The sequence below is a fragment of the Branchiostoma floridae genome, chromosome 4, assembly GCF_000003815.2.
Source record: "Branchiostoma floridae strain S238N-H82 chromosome 4, Bfl_VNyyK, whole genome shotgun sequence".
Classification (NCBI taxonomy): domain Eukaryota; kingdom Metazoa; phylum Chordata; class Leptocardii; order Amphioxiformes; family Branchiostomatidae; genus Branchiostoma; species Branchiostoma floridae.
Genome location: NC_049982.1, coordinates 2334378 through 2352740, shown reverse-complemented (window position 1 = coordinate 2352740; position 18363 = coordinate 2334378). Strand labels below are relative to the sequence as shown.

The following is an 18363-nucleotide window of genomic DNA, read 5'->3' as shown; positions in this document are numbered from 1 at the left end:
GACCTCTGCTTGGAGAGTAGGAATTTCTAATTTTGGGTTCTCAATTCGTGCCCAAGTTCGTATATAGCGCAATAACTGTGTTCCCTGTCAGCGGATTCAGCGTACAAGAGGAACACAGCGCCATTTGTACGCTTGGAGGCACAAGATAAGTTGAGGATGGAATTTCTAAAATGATTGGGACGCAGATGTAGCGCACAGATATCTACGCATTCCATTTTATGGTCTAGTCACGGTAGCCAAGATAGGTGGACATGATTTTTATAGCTACATCATACGGTAGATACGTGGATATTTGATACAATTATTGACACATATACAGTATGATAGATTTATATCATAGATCATATGGAAGATACCAATTTGCATAGTATCCATAAGAACTTGTTATAGCGGTTATAAAAGGAAGTTCTAGCAACAGCTAGCCCAGTTTACCATCGAGAGTTCGTTGAAATTCTACGTAGCATAAAAGTGAATGTAACCAACTGAAAGTGAATTATTTTTTCACACGTATTATATGATAGACAGCGGTGCCATATGTCAATTGCAACTTTTCTTGATGTCCGTTTCGATAGGCTAGATTTTACGTTGACCTACTTTCAACTTCTAATACATAGGTGCCCAAATCTCCCTATTTCAAGATAAGATAGTCTTCAAATCTTTATATATACGTGGATATATAAATGCGTGATAGTCACTTGACTGCTTTGTCAAGCTTATCCCGACTACTGTTAGCGAGAAAGTGTGACGGAAGTTACAAAATCATATGCGGCGCAGTACATTCGAAGCGGGTCCCTATGGGGCACTTGGATTTAGAAAATGATTATTGTCAAAAAGACTAATGAGATAGCTTTTCGAAAAGTGGGTACATTTGTATCCCCATAAAATTGTGATCTATCAGAAAATAACAGTCGCTTCTGGAGTGGAATGCCCCTTTAATCGGCACGGACGGGGGATATGTCATTTTATTAACTCGTTATCGGAAGTACAGAATAGGTGAAGCCCTCTGCAAACAGCGATAATCGGGAAGATTTGATAAAAGCAGTTAAAAACATTTGGATCCTTACAACATCGGAATCGCCGCGTCTCGTTATTTTTCCATCAAGTCCTTGAGACCTCTTTGCGGGTTCGTCCTCCGAGCGCTGTGAACACACCGGCGGGTGACAACGCGAGCATCGCCGCCGAGCAGGCTCTCAGCGCGCCGGGGGCGGCCACGGGCCCAGATTGCTACACAAACAATTCCCGAAGTTCCAAGCGTCCTTCCAAAACATTCTGCAGCGTGCGTTTGGTATGCATTTTTTGTAGCCTATATGTCGTCCTACAGTCTGACTTTACTATATGTTTCATCCATAGAAAGTAATGTTTTCAGTACCAGATCCCGATCTCAAAACTATCTATCGTGTGTTATTTTTGAGTTCCAAAACACTCTACAGCTGACACACGCGTCTGATATGCATCTTATGTAGTCTACACCAGTCTCATATTTTTTTCATAGAATCATCCGTAGAAAATAGTCTTTTTTTATGCTTTTTTGTGCTTGGTTGTCGTTTAGGTCATACTTGAAATTGTAAGTTTTACATGATATTCCCATTATTAGTCAATGGTGCAACTTACGGTACCACAAATCCCATCTAGAACGCATCGGTGCCGCCAACGTACCACAGTCCAGAAAGATACCCGACTTACGTTTAACTACTCTCCTAGCAGAGGTTAGGCTCCCTTGTTTTTTTTTACGTTTTTTTAGTCGTTTTTATCGGGCTTCATATTTTGTATTGTATCTTGTATTAGGTTTTGGCAATACAAGATAGAAAGCCTGATAAACAGCTGAAATCACGTCAAATACAGCCAGAGCCGAAGCTCTGCTTGGACTTGGAGAATAAGGGTAGTTACAAAGAAGAAAAGTTACTCTCCCCGTGCATTGACTTGCCGAATCCTAACACCCATATACCCCCGCAGGAAGGCCTGGTGGAGGCTATCCAAGATCCATCCAAACCTATTATGGTCTATCATACTAATAGCTGCAACGAGAGGGGTTAAGAGAGACTCGGTAGCTATTAGAGCTTTATGACAAGTTTAGACCCATATGGATGTCTGGCTAGTAAAAACGCAGCAGAATAAAACTTCGTGAAAACTAGACCAGAGTCGCTAGCCTGCTTCCCTGTAGAACCAGACTTTTAGCTAAGGTCGGCAGAAAGAGAATTTACGGCAACCAAGGCAGGTTTCCCGAGGACCTTAGAGAGTTTAGTTAGATAGATAAGCACATCGGAAACTGTGCAACCCTAACGAACTATAAAGTAGAGTAGACTTCTTCGTTGACTTGTGGTACGAGTCTGTACTCCTTGGAACCGCTCTTGGAACGTCCCCAGCTGACTGTTATGGTTGGTTTGTGAGATTGACCAAGACTTTTTAATTGTACACAATCGGGTGGTTTTCCATAAACCTGTCGAGTCTCGCCTTGACAAAATTTACTTCTAGGCTGCCTGGGCTGTCGAACAAAATCTCTGTCAGCCCCGATGACAAAAAGTCTGGTTTTCCAGGGTACAGGTTTGCCTGGAAACGGTGCTATTCCTCCTAGTGCTACCCCATTACGGGCGAACACCTCTTCCCGGGTTACTCTAGTCGGAGAGGCAGAAGCATAAGTTACACAAACAAACTAACACTGCCACATGTGCTGCTCAGCTGAGGACCGGACACACGCCTGCCGACAACAGGCGCCGAAACCCGACCGCGCGGGGTGACACAACTATGTCCCTTACGGCCGCGCTGATTGGCTAATCGTGGGCAATGCCGCGCTGTGATTGGTGCAAGCGATAGTATCGGGGTGACAGCGGGCTTCTGATAAGTGTGCTGGGAGTGCCTCCTGGAGTTCAGTCTAGAGACAACTTTCCGAGAAGGCACGCGAGTCCTCAAGTAGAGTTTCTTCTCCGCATTCCGTTCGTGTTATTATACCGTGCCAGAGGTAAGAAAATTCGCTGAGGTTTCGCCCGATCGGCTTGAAGGCTGTGTGTTTCAGCTAAGCGTTTCTCCGGGTGTCTAAGTGAAATTCGCGGAAGGAAAAAAACGGACTGGTGAAGTCTGTCGAAAACTTGGCAAGAGCTACAAAGTCCCTGACAGGAGAGCTCGAGAGAAGAACGCGCTACAGCTAGGATCAAGTCCGACTCAACGGGAGGAAATCCTACGGCGCCACCATGGCTTACCAGGCGGGACAGGGCTTCGGTCGGCCCGAGGGAGAGGAGGCGTACGGTACGGGGATGCTGGCGATGCCGGGCTCGGGCGTGAACGGCGGGACCACCGCGCCACGGCAGCACTCCATCGCCGGGATACTGGGGGCCGCCTCCCCGCTGGACGGCTCGGCTAAGTCCGGTGAGATGTGTTCATTGTTTTTATGTACGTACCTTCAGTTTTTTTACACACACCCATACTTTTTTATCATTCCCATTATAGATCTAGAATACTCCTCAGACCACCTAACTACAAATATGTTCACTACTGGACTTGAAAACGGACAAATAGCAACATCGTTCTAGTGCGTGGTTGATGTTGTCATATGTTTGCAAAACTGTGAGTTCCTGTCAGTTTGTTGTGATCGCACACAAGCAATTTGCCAACAGCGTTCGGTGCTTTTAACTTTCCAAAAGGTTAATGTTGTTTGTGGACAGGGAAGGCGTAATCGTCAAACTTTATACTAAGTTTTGTGCACAACTGTTGGAACTTTACTTTTCCCCCCGCTTCTGTTAAAAAGTTAAGGGACACCGAATAAGAGCGCTGCTATGCCGTACTCTACTATAATATTTTACAGCACACAAGACCAGTCGACAAACCTTCAGTACGCTTCCGCCTTTAAACGTGTCACTTTCCATTGTCTGTGGATTTTTGTATGTACCTGTAGTAGATATGTTTACCATGACGCTTGAGAAGCTGGTAAACTTTCTACGGAATTCCGCTCGTCTTGGATAAACTATTTACTACTTCCCTGGAGCGGGAAAAATAATATTTTCTTTTCGCCGCTTGTTGTTTCTTCTCCTGTCGGTGGCGCGCGCGATTCTGTGAAACACCGCTAATCAGCAAAAACAACAGAAAACAGAACGCCGTGTGAATCTGTTAGTTATCCCTTGCTAAAGACGATTATGCGATTTGAAGAACGGTGTGAATTGCTTGTTGGTCTACTCTATAGATCTGCAAGCAGTGGTTCGGCTCCAGCTGTTTTTGGTGTGTTTTCACCCGTTTTTGCTTTCATGCTTTCTATTTTGTACCGTTTTGTACTATTTTCCGTTTCCGTAGGCCGAAAAAAAAATCATGTTTGGGCAGCGGTACAAAATGAAAAGTCGACAGAAATGCCTACTAACACGCCCAAAACATCCGTAGCTGAACCTCTGCTTGGAAGCTTGACGAAGCCGGTTGTGTGTGTGTATCGCTTTGTTTACTTTCGCACGTATGCTCTCATTGCGGTGTAAGTGCCCGAGTACACACATCCCAGCGCGATTAGGGGGTGTTTCACGCCGATCGGACACGCTTCTCACCCTGTCGCGAGCTCCACTCCGCGGCGCCTGTCCTTTCGCCACGCGGGTCTGCAGGGAAGTCCTCTCGGGACCAGACGTTAGCCTCCGTAGCCCTGGCAGTCTCCGAACCGGGCCTCCTCTGTTAATGCAGAAACTTTCGCGGTGGGTTAATATTCGCGGTTTTTGCGAACATTTTTCCATGGCAGTAAGAGACTACAGTGCATGGTGCAACCGCGAGTTTGCGATTTTAAACGTTGTCTTCTATGCCGGGAAAGGGAGTTTTTGGCTTTTTTATCCGGCTCCTTTAGAGACCGGTGAAATTTCTGCTGGTAGGGATTAGTTTGGTCAGGCGAGGCGAGTTGCGATAATTGCTGTGTCGTCAGGAGAACACGTTTGCAGCAAATTAAAATCTCTGCAATGGTTATTGTATTGTATCATATCTTTTTTTATATGATTCCATGGAATCTATAGAGGTCTGATATATGACTACCAATTATCGAAGATATAACGTTTCACTTTTTTTTATCTTGGCCAGTGTCGGTAATTTGCCTATTCTTAGCAAACTATCTTCAACTTCGGGATACCAAACTCTAAACTTCCGTGTCGATGGAGAGGGTTGCAAGGAAACGATCCATCGCACCATTCACACCTGGGTAAAAAGTTGAGAGAGATTCAGAGAAGAACAATTAGGCGCTCTGAAGAAAGAAAGACGATTCTCAGTCCATTTTGACAACAGTACACTTTTTGACATCTCCGAAGTCTTCTTTTGATTGAAGACAGCAGGTAGATATCTGGATACAGTGTTTCAGATCGAGCTTGTGTCTGGTAACCAGGCTAAGCAGGTAGATTCTCTGGCCATCTGGTCGCGAAAGACTTTTGCCGTGCGTCCCCGCCACATGTATCGGGCGATCCTCCCAGACTCGGCGGCACCGATCGGACATCCATCCCGCGGGGGGCCGGCGGTGGGCCCGGCCCGACATCTGCCCCGCTCCGGGACGGCGGAAACCCGACCCGCGAAGTCAGCCGGCTCACAGCGAGCCTCTTTGATCTCGCAAATTCCCAAGGAAAACTCTGAGCGGTTTCTGGAGATGTTGTGATCCATGTAACCCAGTTTGTCGTAAATCATTCTCCATTGCTAGGACAACGGGAATAAAGTGTTAAAGTTTGCTAATATTCCGAAAAGCAAAGCGCTAAATAAGCGTAGACATTTGACAAAGTCAACTTGATACTCATTTCAGTACCATCCAGTAAATAAAGTAAGCAGAAATAACATACCCCCTGCCTGCCACCCCCATAAAAATACGAGCCGACTATCGCACTTTCGCCTTTCTCAGTGCGTTAGTTTTGAAGAGCTTGCTACGATGGGACGAAAGTGGTCAAAGAACGTGAAACAAAAGAGATGTCGCGTTTCGAGATCGTGGAATAATAGTACTAACTAGTAATACAATCTGCGGCACATCGACGGCGTCGATACGTTCTTGATCGGATATGTGTTGTTTATGGAAGATGATGCTAAGCGTACAAAAAAGTCTGTACTCTCTGTCAAACAATTTGCTCGGTCACATCGGCGCTGCAACTTCATATAAACTTGCTGCAGATTCAGTGAGACGCACGCAGTAGCGTCAGAAAACTCAGATACGCATGTACAACCTGACACTGTCTTCATTGAGTAGCCTTCTACATACTACGAGCGTAAATATGGTAAAGTTCAATCATTCAAATAAGTAACTTTACTTTTCTTTTTCCCCACCAGATGACGGCCACCACTCCAACAGCGACGACGAGAACCGCGTGCCTCTCACCAACGCGGACGCCAAGCCCACCGGCCCGGCCTCGCCCAACAGGGACCGGGACGCCGCAGACGACTCCTCGGAGGAGAGCTCGACCCACGCCGCCGGCGACAAGAAGAAGAAGCGGAGGAACAGGACCACTTTTACCAGGTTGGTCATGTGCCTCGATACGACACCGAATCCTAATCTCCAAGCAGATCCTACAGTCATAAGATACTATCAAAGCCGGCCACGGAGCAAAGAGAGTCAGACGGTCGCATACACACTCCTCTGCCAGCTTTTGATACTATCTTATGCTACCGCAGGACCTTCTTGGAGATTACTAGTAACCGAATTCAACGAAACGTTCTTAAAGTTCTATGATATGATATGATCAGTATCGTCAGATGTACTACAGCACGACTGAAATTGATGACACGTGCAATTAATCAACCTATATTTTCCTTGTAAATGTAAGAAAATAAACATACAGAAAAGGCCTTTCATCCAGTGAAACAGTAGAAGTCGTTTAATTGCACACCTAAGTTTCCAGCGTATTTCGTGCAATTGTCCGGTGTGTGCAATAATGCGAAGTTGCCCAGTTGGACTGTATACATTACAGCTTAATGTGCACTGTCACAAGACAATGATTACGGGTCAGCCCAGAGTAGGGTCAGGAAGAATATATGTTTATCACCTGTATATATCTTACCTGTCCGCCATTTTGTTCAGCTTCCAGCTGGAGGAGATGGAACGCGTGTTCCAGAAGACACACTACCCGGATGTGTACATGCGCACTAACCTGTATATTTTGTTCAGCTTCCAGCTGGAGGAGATGGAACGCGTGTTCCAGAAGACACATTACCCGGATGTGTACATGCGCACTAACCTGTATATTTGGTTCAGCTTCCAGCTGGAGGAGATGGAACGTGTGTTCCAGAAGACACATTACCCGGATGTGTACATGCGCACTAACCTGTATATTTTGTTCAGCTTCCAGCTGGAGGAGATGGAACGTGTGTTCCAGAAGACACATTACCCGGATGTGTACATGCGCACTAACCTGTATATTTTGTTCAGCTTCCAGCTGGAGGAGATGGAACGCGTGTTCCAGAAGACACATTACCCGGATGTGTACATGCGCACTAACCTGTATATTTTGTTCAGCTTCCAGCTGGAGGAGATGGAACGCGTGTTCCAGAAGACACATTACCCGGATGTGTACATGCGCACTAACCTGTATATTTTGTTCAGCTTCCAGCTGGAGGAGATGGAACGTGTGTTCCAGAAGACACATTACCCGGATGTGTACATGCGCGAGCAGCTGGCGCTCAGGGCGGACCTGACGGAGGCCAGGGTGCAGGTGAGAAGTCTGTTTTATCACGTGGTAGAGGTTAGATTGGAGGCAAGAATCTTATACATGTTTGGGGAGTTCTTTGACTGTGTGAGACGCAAGCTCCGGTAGCCATATACACTCCTAGGCCGACTTCTCTCCTTTGTCAGCTTTTGATACTCTCCAAGCAGAGGTTGGTGGGGAAAATCGTGACCTTTTCCTTTCATGCCTTTTTTTTTGGGAGGCCGATGCAAAAAGACAGCATATAAGGAAAAGGTCACCCCAAGGTCACCCCACCAAGTTACCAACCTCTGCTTGGAGAGTTATCTGTTCATACTATCTTATGCTACGGGAGGATCTGCTTGGAGATTATCATCGTAACGTAAGCTTTCTTCTGTATAGCACGTCTTGGTGTCGGGTGGAGAGATGTCGGTCCAAGAATCTAGCTGAAACAAATATTGCAATTTTGGCGATAAAATGTAACATAAAGAATCATGAGAATGCAACAAAACCAATCATAACACTTACCATACACTGTAAGCTGTGCCTTTCGCGAACATACGCAGGTAAAACGCCACCCCATCCCAGAACTTTGGCAAGGTGCCGTGGATGACAATGATGAAAACACAAGATTGTGTCCTGAAACCTGAAAACGCAAATCTCGTGAAGGTCAAGAACATGGAAATCATCAATGAGTTTGTGATCCTTGTATGCTACAAACACAGATGTTTGTATGTATGTATCTGTGTGTATCTCTCTCTGTCTGTCGGTTTGTCTTTGTGTGTGTGTATCTCTCTGCCTGTCTGTCTGTCTGTCTGTCTGTCTCTGTTTGTATCTGATTCTGTGTGTGTGTGTGTGTGTGTCGCTCTCTCTCCCTGATGTATATGGCACCATTTGTGTTTTCATTAGTTAAAAATAGCCTCATAGTATGAGTCATACGTCCTCTTCAATGATGCCATCGTACAGGATCGGCTAACCATGAATATCGTGGTTTTGGCAAAATACTTGCTGCAAAATTAAGTAACATGCCAAATGACGTCTATACTGTATACAGAAATCTATAGCTCACAGTTGTCACCCTCCGCCAGTCTTGTGTTTTGCCCGGGGATCCCGACACCTCGGAGAGTAGTTTGCACTTTTGAACCTTTTCTGTTATTGTAGGTAATCAGAGCTGTTATCAGTGAGGTCAGGGTTAGCTGCTGATAAGATAAGGGTTCGACGCGTCCGTCAGCAAGGCAGGGTGTATGGCCGCGTATCGCATCGCGTCTCTTTCTGTTGTGGGTTTCACCGAAAACACTACAAAGCCTCCGAGCTGACATAGTCCTAACACAACAGTGCTGCCGGCCTGGCATTGCATTGCCGTCTCTCTCTGAGAGAACCAGAGAAGCACCTTCATGGTGTTCATCTACGCACGGGCCTCTCTGTTCGAGAGATAGTAGCCCTTGTTTCAGCACCTTGCTTTTACAGACGGCCAGACGTAGTCTCTACCAGACGCCCACCTGGTTGAATATATAGTATAATAGGGTAATTTGGCCAAGTTAGGAATATTAATTAATATAAGCATTGTAGAAGTAACGGCACAAGAAAACCCAGGCTGCGGACTTCGGGGGGTCTTCAAAAACTACATGTTGCAGTTGAGTGTCATAAAGTGCCTTGTTGCAAGATGCTAATTAATGCAATTTTATGACGTAATGATGTCATCATTGATTATGGGGTCTTGTCCACTATGAAAAATAGCTAGAAGTGAACTGACCGAGTGATAGCTGGATAGACTGCAAAAGACTGACTGAAGTCCCATAGCAATTTTTCCCTATTTGGTCAAATACTTTTTATCCAGTTGACACGTCTGCTTTGAGATCAGATCAGACCTCGTCGAGTTGAAACTGTTGCAGAAATAAAAGAGACTTGGGAGCTAAAGTATAACATAGGTTGATACCGGTCTAGCACATTTGGGACTGTAACGGTAAAAGTTCAAGTGCGATCCTGGCATGCAGTAATGTTACACCGTTCCATGTCCACCGGGGATGCAGTGTCGATCATGACCGCGCCTGACCCCATTTGATGCAGGAATGCACGCCGTGCGGCTCGCTTTCGGGCACGGCGGCTGCCAGCGCGCTGTCAAGTGGGGGGACCTGAAATAGTTCTCATATTTGCCAAGAGGAACTTTGGGATTTAGTGGATTAATCTTCTTACATTGGAAAAAAAATAACGGTGGTCTATGATCATTGATTTTGAGACAATGCCACGGCAAAGATGCTAAAATCATATATATCGTAAAATTTGAATTTTTCGGTAGCTATTTCACACAATTTACAAGTTGAAAGTACAAGTTTCTTGTCTTAAGTTATGAAATATTTCTCAAACTTGCAAAGAGGATCGAACTTTGGGCTTTAGTGGATTAATCTTCTGTTATTGGAAAAAAATAACGGTGGTTACAGTAATGTCTATGATCACTGATTTTTGAGACATTGCCACGGCATAGGTACAAATTCTTGTAAAATCGGAATTTGTCGGTAGCTATTTCGCATAATGGACTATTCATTTGACAGTACATAGTTCACTTCCTCTTTAGTAGTCTTATGCAATGTTTGCCAATTTAGGAAAATTTGGACTAAGTAAAAGACTTGTATGAGATGTCCCTCGTCCCTCCCGTGGACTTTCACGGGCAGCATATGCATTTAAAACTGGGACTGTATGGAGTTTTCTCACGCGAACGTTTGTGAATTATGGCCACTCTTACCAGAATCCGTGGCATTGGTTGGTTCTTGGCTTGTCGCCATCTGACTGACGGTATTGAACCAACCCCCTTCTTAGATTTCCTATCGAAGTAGATAGTGGTCTGTCTTTATATACTAGTAGGTAAGTAGTAAATTGTAACTAAAAATAGCACATTAGGATATTGCAGGTCAACCCGACTTCAGCGCATTAAAAGTGGTGTGAATAGCTCATCTCTAGGTGAGTGTACTGTCCCTATGTATATTGACCCGTTTGACATCTTGTTCTGGGATAGTTGCTAGAGTAATTAATTACTCGTATAAGACTAATGCTCAGAAACCTGTTATAGGAAAGTTGTTCCACGGAAAATGGTAGCCTGAGTGCCATCCAATTTAGTACGGTGATTCCTACACTTAAATCTTGAGTTCCTGACTAACTAGGAAATCGTTGCCACTTTCCTCTAAAAAGTTCCCTTTTTCTCTAACTTTGCCCAAGAAAAATTCACCATATTTTTTTCTCGGGTCTGACAGCTTTCCTCAGAAAACCTCCCAATCCTGCGAAAAACCTTGCGATTCCCTTACCCACCGTCTGCTAACATGCTGGAATCTGCCTCCCCAGTCCTTGGCACTTGCCGCCATCTGGTGGCCAGAAGTTAATGAGATTTGAGACAAATCATCCCCCACTCGCTGGAGCCGCTGTCTCCACGGGGAGTAGGCTAGAGTAAGACAAATTATAAACTGTTATTCTAGATGGTCCTTCTCAAGTGGCCCTCGCTAACGACAGACAACTTCTCAGCAAGTTTTATGGACCAGGACGTTCGTGAAGGTATAAAAACACGTCTGGGGCGTTACAGAGGACTGGATTCATCAATGGGAACTGTTCTATTCGTCTCTACCGGAGAAAGACAAATTATAAACTGTTATTCTAGATGGTCCTTCTCAAGTGGCCCTCGCTAACGACAGACAACTTCTCACCAAGTTTTATGAACCGGGCTTCGGAACCAGAACGTTCGTCAGGGTTTGAGAACACGTCTGGGACGTTACGGATTGGGTTCACCCGTGAAAACTTTTCTATTTGTCCCAACTGAGCTTGGTTTAAGAAATAAGAATTGGCTGAATTGTTTTAGTAGATTTCCAATAGAGGTAGTATTTGAAACAAATTTGTTCTCCAATGACCGGTCAAGCCCATTGGTATTGTACTACATTCCCATCATTTGGGCTCATGTCTTTACTTTGTCAGGAAATGCATCAGATATTATAAAAGGGTCTTCACTTTGTCAGTCTGGTAAGACTCTAAAGGTCTAGTGCTAGCATGAAACTTTATCTGTGTTGGCATGAGAAAACAACTGCTTGTAGATACCTCCTCGCGGTCCTAATGAACTGGTCACAGTATTGGAAAGAGCACATTGTGACAATATTTCCCTCTGCGTAGGAGAATGAAGATCAGATTATCATTTTGTGCGAGAGTTCTACTTCCTCCCCAAAGTCTATGTAACACAAACTGTGCTGCCCGGGGCTGTAATAAGCGCAGTTTGTTCAGGACACCCTCCCCACATCTGCTTTTATATTTCCCTACTCTAAGTACCCCGCCCCTTTCTGCCCGTGATGGGATCTTGATGAGGTGTCGGAGTTTATTGATGAGGTGGCGGGAGTCTATTTCCTGGCCTGTCCTGCGCCTCCCCCGCAGCGAGCTCAGCACTTCCGCGGCACGTCTGCGCGCGGGCACCGCCGCTTTGATCAGGCCATCCGGCGGGAACACGCGCGTGGCAGGGCCGGGAGAATCTCACGTCAGGTCCGGGGATAGGTTACGATTCGGCGAAGCAGAAAAGTGAAAAGTTAACTCCAAAGAACAGTATACACTTAACTGTACATGAAAAGATTCCGACAAAAACAAAGACAAGATCGTTCGTCATTTTATTTATTTATTTATTCATCTCGAAACATGTGGGTAGCCCCTTCAACTTGTTTGAAGTTGATTTCCAAGGGGGCCCACTACATAAATAACAAAAACGAAACGTGTTACATTCAGTAAGACAACTAGCCTGGATTCCATACCCCAACCTCAAGATATATCTTTCGTGTTGGGGTCTGGCAACATGGCTGTAGAAAGGTTCTCGAAGGCCCGTTGATCAGTGGGAGGAGAACCTAGGATTGATGACCACTCTCACCACAGGTAGCCAGCTACAACACACCACAGTTGGTCAGCAGGCTATCACAGTAGCGAATCAGCTACGTTATGGATTCAAAAAGTACAGTTGGGGGTCTTTAACCAATCATGGCAGGGGTGTAATTATAATTACCTCCTGCTGATCCTGTGTTGTTCTATTGGTGGGTTTTTTTGCCCACTATAAGGTGCAAAATTGAGAAGAGTTCCTATCCCATCCGGCCAGACCCCTGCACGATAGATACTTGAGATCGGGCTGGGGTTTGGTAACCAGGCTATAAGACAACCAGAGGACAATGAATTAATAATCATCTTAGTTAATAGATCCCGGGGAGAAAAGACAAGATAGCTATAGATTACATATTTGTGTATATCATTTTGAATTTTGTAAAACAACAATCAACATCTTGTAACAACTCTTTTTTTTTATTTTAGGATGACAATACATGTCATCTTACAGTATTTACAGTTGATGACAATTTGTATATACGTTTGAGAGATTCTCTTCAGCTGTAAGTACACGTATATCCTGAAAAGGCATAAATATTACAGGACGTTTTACAAATGACATAATGATCTGCACCGCCACATAAGTGTATTCTCTTATGATATGATAACGATTGATCTTGTCTTCGTTTGTTTGTGTGCTGTCCATGAAACACCCTTCACAACGATGTTTTGTGAACGTCACAAGTAAGTCCATGTTCTCCATAGTCGCTGTCTTATCATCTGTAATGTGGATGGGTTCTGTCGTTACTCATGTGGTGTCGTGGCTTCGCTCCAAGCCTGACGTTGACAGTGGCAACCCTGAAAACAAAACTCGGTAGCCGCTCAGAGCTCTGCTCAGAGCCGAACCTGGCTTGTCTTGACCGATATCGCGTGCCAAGTTGGGATCGGAAGAGGAAAGGGTTGGAGATGTGGCATAGATGACTGTCAAAGACTCATTTTCTTTTATCATGTGTGATTTCCCGTTCGCTGGTACCATACAAATACGACAAAATGTTGAACAATCGATTGGAATCGAAGACGATTTGGCTTTGAAAATTTTACGAATCGAAGACAATTTGACATTGGAAATGTCTAAGTTCCAAACGGCAATTTAAGTGCAATTCTGTGTAACTTACCAAGTCTAAGGTTTAGTTTCTGTCTATAATTATTGGATTTTACGTGGATGGTAGGAAATAAAAGAAAGAAAGAAAGAATGTTCTTGGATATTTTGGCTTTTGAAGTGGGAAAGACTGTAAGGAAATTGAAACACATATCCCCTTCCTATCACAACGCTTCCCGGGCATGCCTTTCACAAAACACGTCTCCTCGGTTACAAACACGATTCCGCAACATCTTGAGAAGCAGGTGTGTAATTTCTCAGCCTTCCCAAGACGTCGTTCAAGTCTCAAGACGTTGCTGGTTCGGCCCAGACGTTCTGCGTGTGAGGTGCGTCCCCCTCCCGCGGCGCTGGCGTCAGTGTTCGGGCCTCGGTGCGCTGGAGGGCGGGGATGTTTGGAGGAGGCGCGGTGGGAGGGGGGCGAGCAACCGTTCGGGGTCACCACCAAACGAAAAGAGAGGGAAGTGGTTGGTCTGGCGGGCGTTTCCGTATGTCTGCGCTCCCGGAGATTTCAGTAACAACGCCCCGGAGCTCGCCGAGTGCACATGTTTTTGCCATCGCCGCGGCCACGCCAATTTCACTCGTTATTTCCGCGGTACAAATGTTGGATCGGGTTTTCGGGGCCAAGCATAAGTCGTATATACAGCGGAAGTGTGTCAAATACTAACAAAAACTCACTTTGAACAATAAATGAAGTCGAATGTATGAGCTCCTTTGAAGGAGTTAAACAGTAAAAAATAAGGAAACCACATCTACGTTGGCTTACACTTGAGTTTCGTTGACAATTGTTTGGCATATCAACGTTTTGTTAAATCCATTTATGGTCAAATTTCCATCTTTTCGTGTGTGTGTTTGTGTGTGTGTGTGTGTGTGTGTGTGTGTGTGTTTGTGTGAGTGAGTTCGTGCGTGTGTACGCTGGGCTAGGCTAACAACACATCTGCCGTTGGATCTTTTGAGCTCTTTCTCCGATTCGATCACGATGAGTGCGCCTGTGTCCCTGCTACTATGTATGTCTGTCTGTCCGTGCACATGTGTGTGTGTGCCAGTGCGTGTACACCGTGTAACACATCTGCCGGTAGACTGTTCCTGAGACTGCAGTTCGGTCACGGTGGATCGGAGCACGCCTGTGTCCCAGCTAGCATGACTGTCTGTCTGTGTGTATGTCTGTTCGTCTGTGTGTGTGTGTGTATGTGTATGTGTATGTGTATGTGTATGTGCCAGTGTAACACATCTGCCGGTAGACAGCTCCCGAGTCTGAGAGTTAACCGGTTCGGTCACGGTGGATCGGGGAGCGCCCGTGTATGTCTGTCTGTCCGTGTGTGTGTGTGTGTGTGTGTTTGTGTGTGTGTGTTTGTGTGTGTGTGTGTGTGTGTGTTTGTGTGTGTGTGTGTGTGTATGCGTGAGTGTGTGTGTGTGTGTGTGTGTGTGTATGCGTGAGTGTGTGTGTGTGTGTGTGTTTGTGTGTGTGTGTGTGTGTGTACACCGTGTAACACATCTGCAGGTAGACCAAGCTCCGCTGTTGGGTGTTAACCGGTTCGGTCACGCCTGTGTCCGAGCTAGCATGTCTGTCTGTCCGTGTGTATGTCTGTTCGTCTGTGTGTGTATGCACGTGTATGTGATGTGGCAGTGTTACACATCTGTCGGTAGACAGCTCCTGAGTCTGAGAGTTAACTGGTTCGGTCACGGTGGATCGGGGCGCGCCCGTTTCCCGGCGGGAGGGGCGGGGGAGATGTCACCGCTGGCACCGCGAAGTCGCCCCGCCACATGTCGGACCCGAGGGGGACCCCGGGGGGAAATCAGCCTGTCACTCACTAGCTTCTACCTAGTCTGGACACCAGACTCTTAAATATCCTTACAGACGTGTCAGCTGAAGGGGGAAAAATGGCCAAATAGGGACAAATAAGTTGCTATGGGATTTTATTCTTATGTAGGCCAATCGACTCCTACCAGATTTTTATTTCTAACTTGGCCAAAGTCGATGCTTATCAAACGCCAAGCCGTATTCTGGTACTCAGACTTGCGTGGCACGATCTCAATAGTGTCTCGTGTATCACTCCGGCCTACTGTAAAATTTCCCCTGTGCCATGTTGGTCCAGTCAAGGACGATGGTACAGTAGACAAGGATTTGGGCTGTATAGGCCCTTGAAACAGTCTGCTTCCAGGCTAGCCCCTACCAGGTTACACAGAATGCCGCGTAAAATAGTAGAAAATTGGCCAGTTTGGACTGATAGCAAGTCCATCATTGCCGTACTCGGAAGTAATGTGGTCGCGGCTAAATACGACCCTGCGTCATCTCCAAGCAGATATAGGGTCCGGCTGGGCGTTGTACCTTTTTGTCGGGGCTGTGTGTCTGTCACTACACGTCATAGATATCTGTGTAGTAAGTGACGTGTCCGTTTTTGTGTACCTACGCAGGTCTGGTTCCAGAACCGTCGCGCCAAGTGGAGGAAGAAGGAGCGGTTCCAGCAGATGGCCGGGATCCGCCAGGTGGCGCTCGGGGCCGATCCGTACGACATCTCCATGGGACAGAGACAGAACGGCTACACACAGGTACGTTTTGTTTGTTTGTTTGTTTGTTTGTTTATCCACGTCATGACGAAACACAACACCTTACAAGTTACTTATTTACTTAGCTCTAGCTTTCGCTCGAACCGATCTAGAGAGCCTCTTCCACCTACAGCATTTGATCCTCCGTAGCTCTATTGTATCTTGCAGCAGGTTACATTCGGGAATGGAAATAATCATTTTGCAAATGCAGGATGCTGGCGTCGGATCGCTTGCGTTTGAAATCATCGCTAGCCTCCATAGAAAATGTGCAATTCGCAAAAATGGCATCGTGTGGCAAAAGTAACATCGCTTATAAAAACCATATTGCAAAACACAATCTTTATATTGGGCTTATTAGATATTATGATGTCCAAGCATATCCTATGGTATCAAAAGCTGGCAGAGGAGTGTGTTTTTTGCTACAAGCCATATGGACACATTTTGGCTGACTACACTCCTTTGCTAGTTTGGTACATACTACTAGTATCTTATGCCATTGTAGGATCTGCTTGTAGATTATAGATATCATTCCATTAGATTTTAAGCACAAGAGAAATAGAGATACTGGATTATATCGCAGCGTTGGTGATTCCAAAATCCAATTTCAATGTATTATTTTTGTTCATATTTTATTGCCAGGCCCAGCCGACCCAGTGGACCACCACAACCAACGCCTCCTGCATGGCTCCCCAGTCCAACCCTGCAAGCTTCATGGGCGTGGCCACGCAGGCGCACTCCTACCTTACCTCCGCCTCGCCACCAACAACCAATGAGGACACGTACCCGAGTCACATGACCACGTCAGCTGGACAGTACTTTCCCGGCATGCCCGGCGGCGACTCGGACAGACGGACGTCCAGTATCGCGGAACTGAGACTAAAAGCGAAGGAACACAGCGTTGCCATGGGGCTTTTCGGGGGCGTCTACGTGCAGTGATGATGAAGGAATTAAAAAGAAGCTAGACCAAAGTAGTTAGTTCCGTCCGAATGTCCCGTGCCTTTGTGTACATGTATACTCGTAAAGCAGATGGTAAAAACGTACAATGTAAAGAGAGTTTTGATGTTAAGATATAGTTATCGTTTGGTATTCTTCTTTTCTTTTCTTTTCTTTTTTGTTTGATCAATTTGATTTTGATATTCTTGTATGGTAATGTAAATAACATAATCATGTTATATGCGTCGGCTACCATGATGTTTAGCCATGTTTTGACATTTATGTTGTTACAATTTCTTTTTTTTTTCTTTTGGTAAAATGTTCAGAATTTCATTGTTGTAATCTCTACTGTGATTCTGTTTTGCCGTTGCCGTTTGCTTCCTGAAGGTGTGAAAACAGACGCAAGTTCGAGTTTCTATTTGCGGTACCATTTGGTTCTTACTCACCTGTAGTACGATCGCCATTAGAGATTCGTGGGTGACATAGCAACCACATATCGTAAGGGGTGACCAAACAGAACTTCGTTAAGAAACGAAATGTCAGCTTTAACAACCTCAGGAAAGATATATATCTAAGTGAACTGGTTAAGTTTGGTATATAGCAATAGCACAAAACCACAACAGAGTTTCGAACGACGACCAAATTCTGAACATTTTCTTTACAAAAACCGTTCAACACATGTAAATATATATGCCCGCTATTACGTTACAATGCTTTATGTTGTTTCTTTTTCTTTTCTTTTTTTTTTTGTCTTTTGACAAAGACCCTGTCCCAAAGTAATGATAGATTTCCTATGTTCTAAGAGGACTGCGAAGCCAGTTCGATATGTGTAAATATGCTAATTACTCTTCGAAGGGACCAGAGTATATATTCTAGAAGCTTATTTCTCGGAATGACAAAGTAAAATATCGGTTATACGTATATTTTGCCGTATGGTTCAACGTATTCTATTGTATGTTGTATGTTTCCGATTTCTTCAATACTGTAGCTCTTTGACGTTGTGTCCAAATCGTAACCTTACATTCCGTCCTATAATATAAACAGCTGAGCATTTCCAGACTCGTGATGATTCTATTGTGTACCGTGTTCTCAGATGGAATAAAGAGTTGATACGAACACTTTACCGGCTGTGCTTTTCATCATTGCACTGTTGTGAGGACTTAAATAGTGAAGACTCTAAAGACGTAGCCTACTTCACCAGCCTCTCTGGGGGCCTTGGCGGATTAATTCGCGATTTTTAACCGGGAAAACGCCGGGAATGGAATATACCGGGAACCTTGTACTGGCCCCCCGCTAGGTATA

At 45.2% G+C, this 18363-nt stretch overlaps 1 protein-coding gene across 1 annotated transcript; it reads left to right on the top strand.

Moving 5' to 3' along the window:
• Positions 1-2996: 2996 nt before the first annotated feature.
• LOC118414179 (homeobox protein aristaless-like 4) lies at positions 2997-18112 on the top strand (the record flags this gene model as incomplete). Its single annotated transcript, XM_035818041.1, is given in 5 exon segments — positions 2997-3360; positions 6250-6436; positions 7520-7628; positions 15997-16131; positions 16768-18112. Coding segments are annotated over 5 exon segments (903 nt in total). The 3' UTR covers positions 17065-18112.
• Positions 18113-18363: the final 251 nt, after the last annotated feature.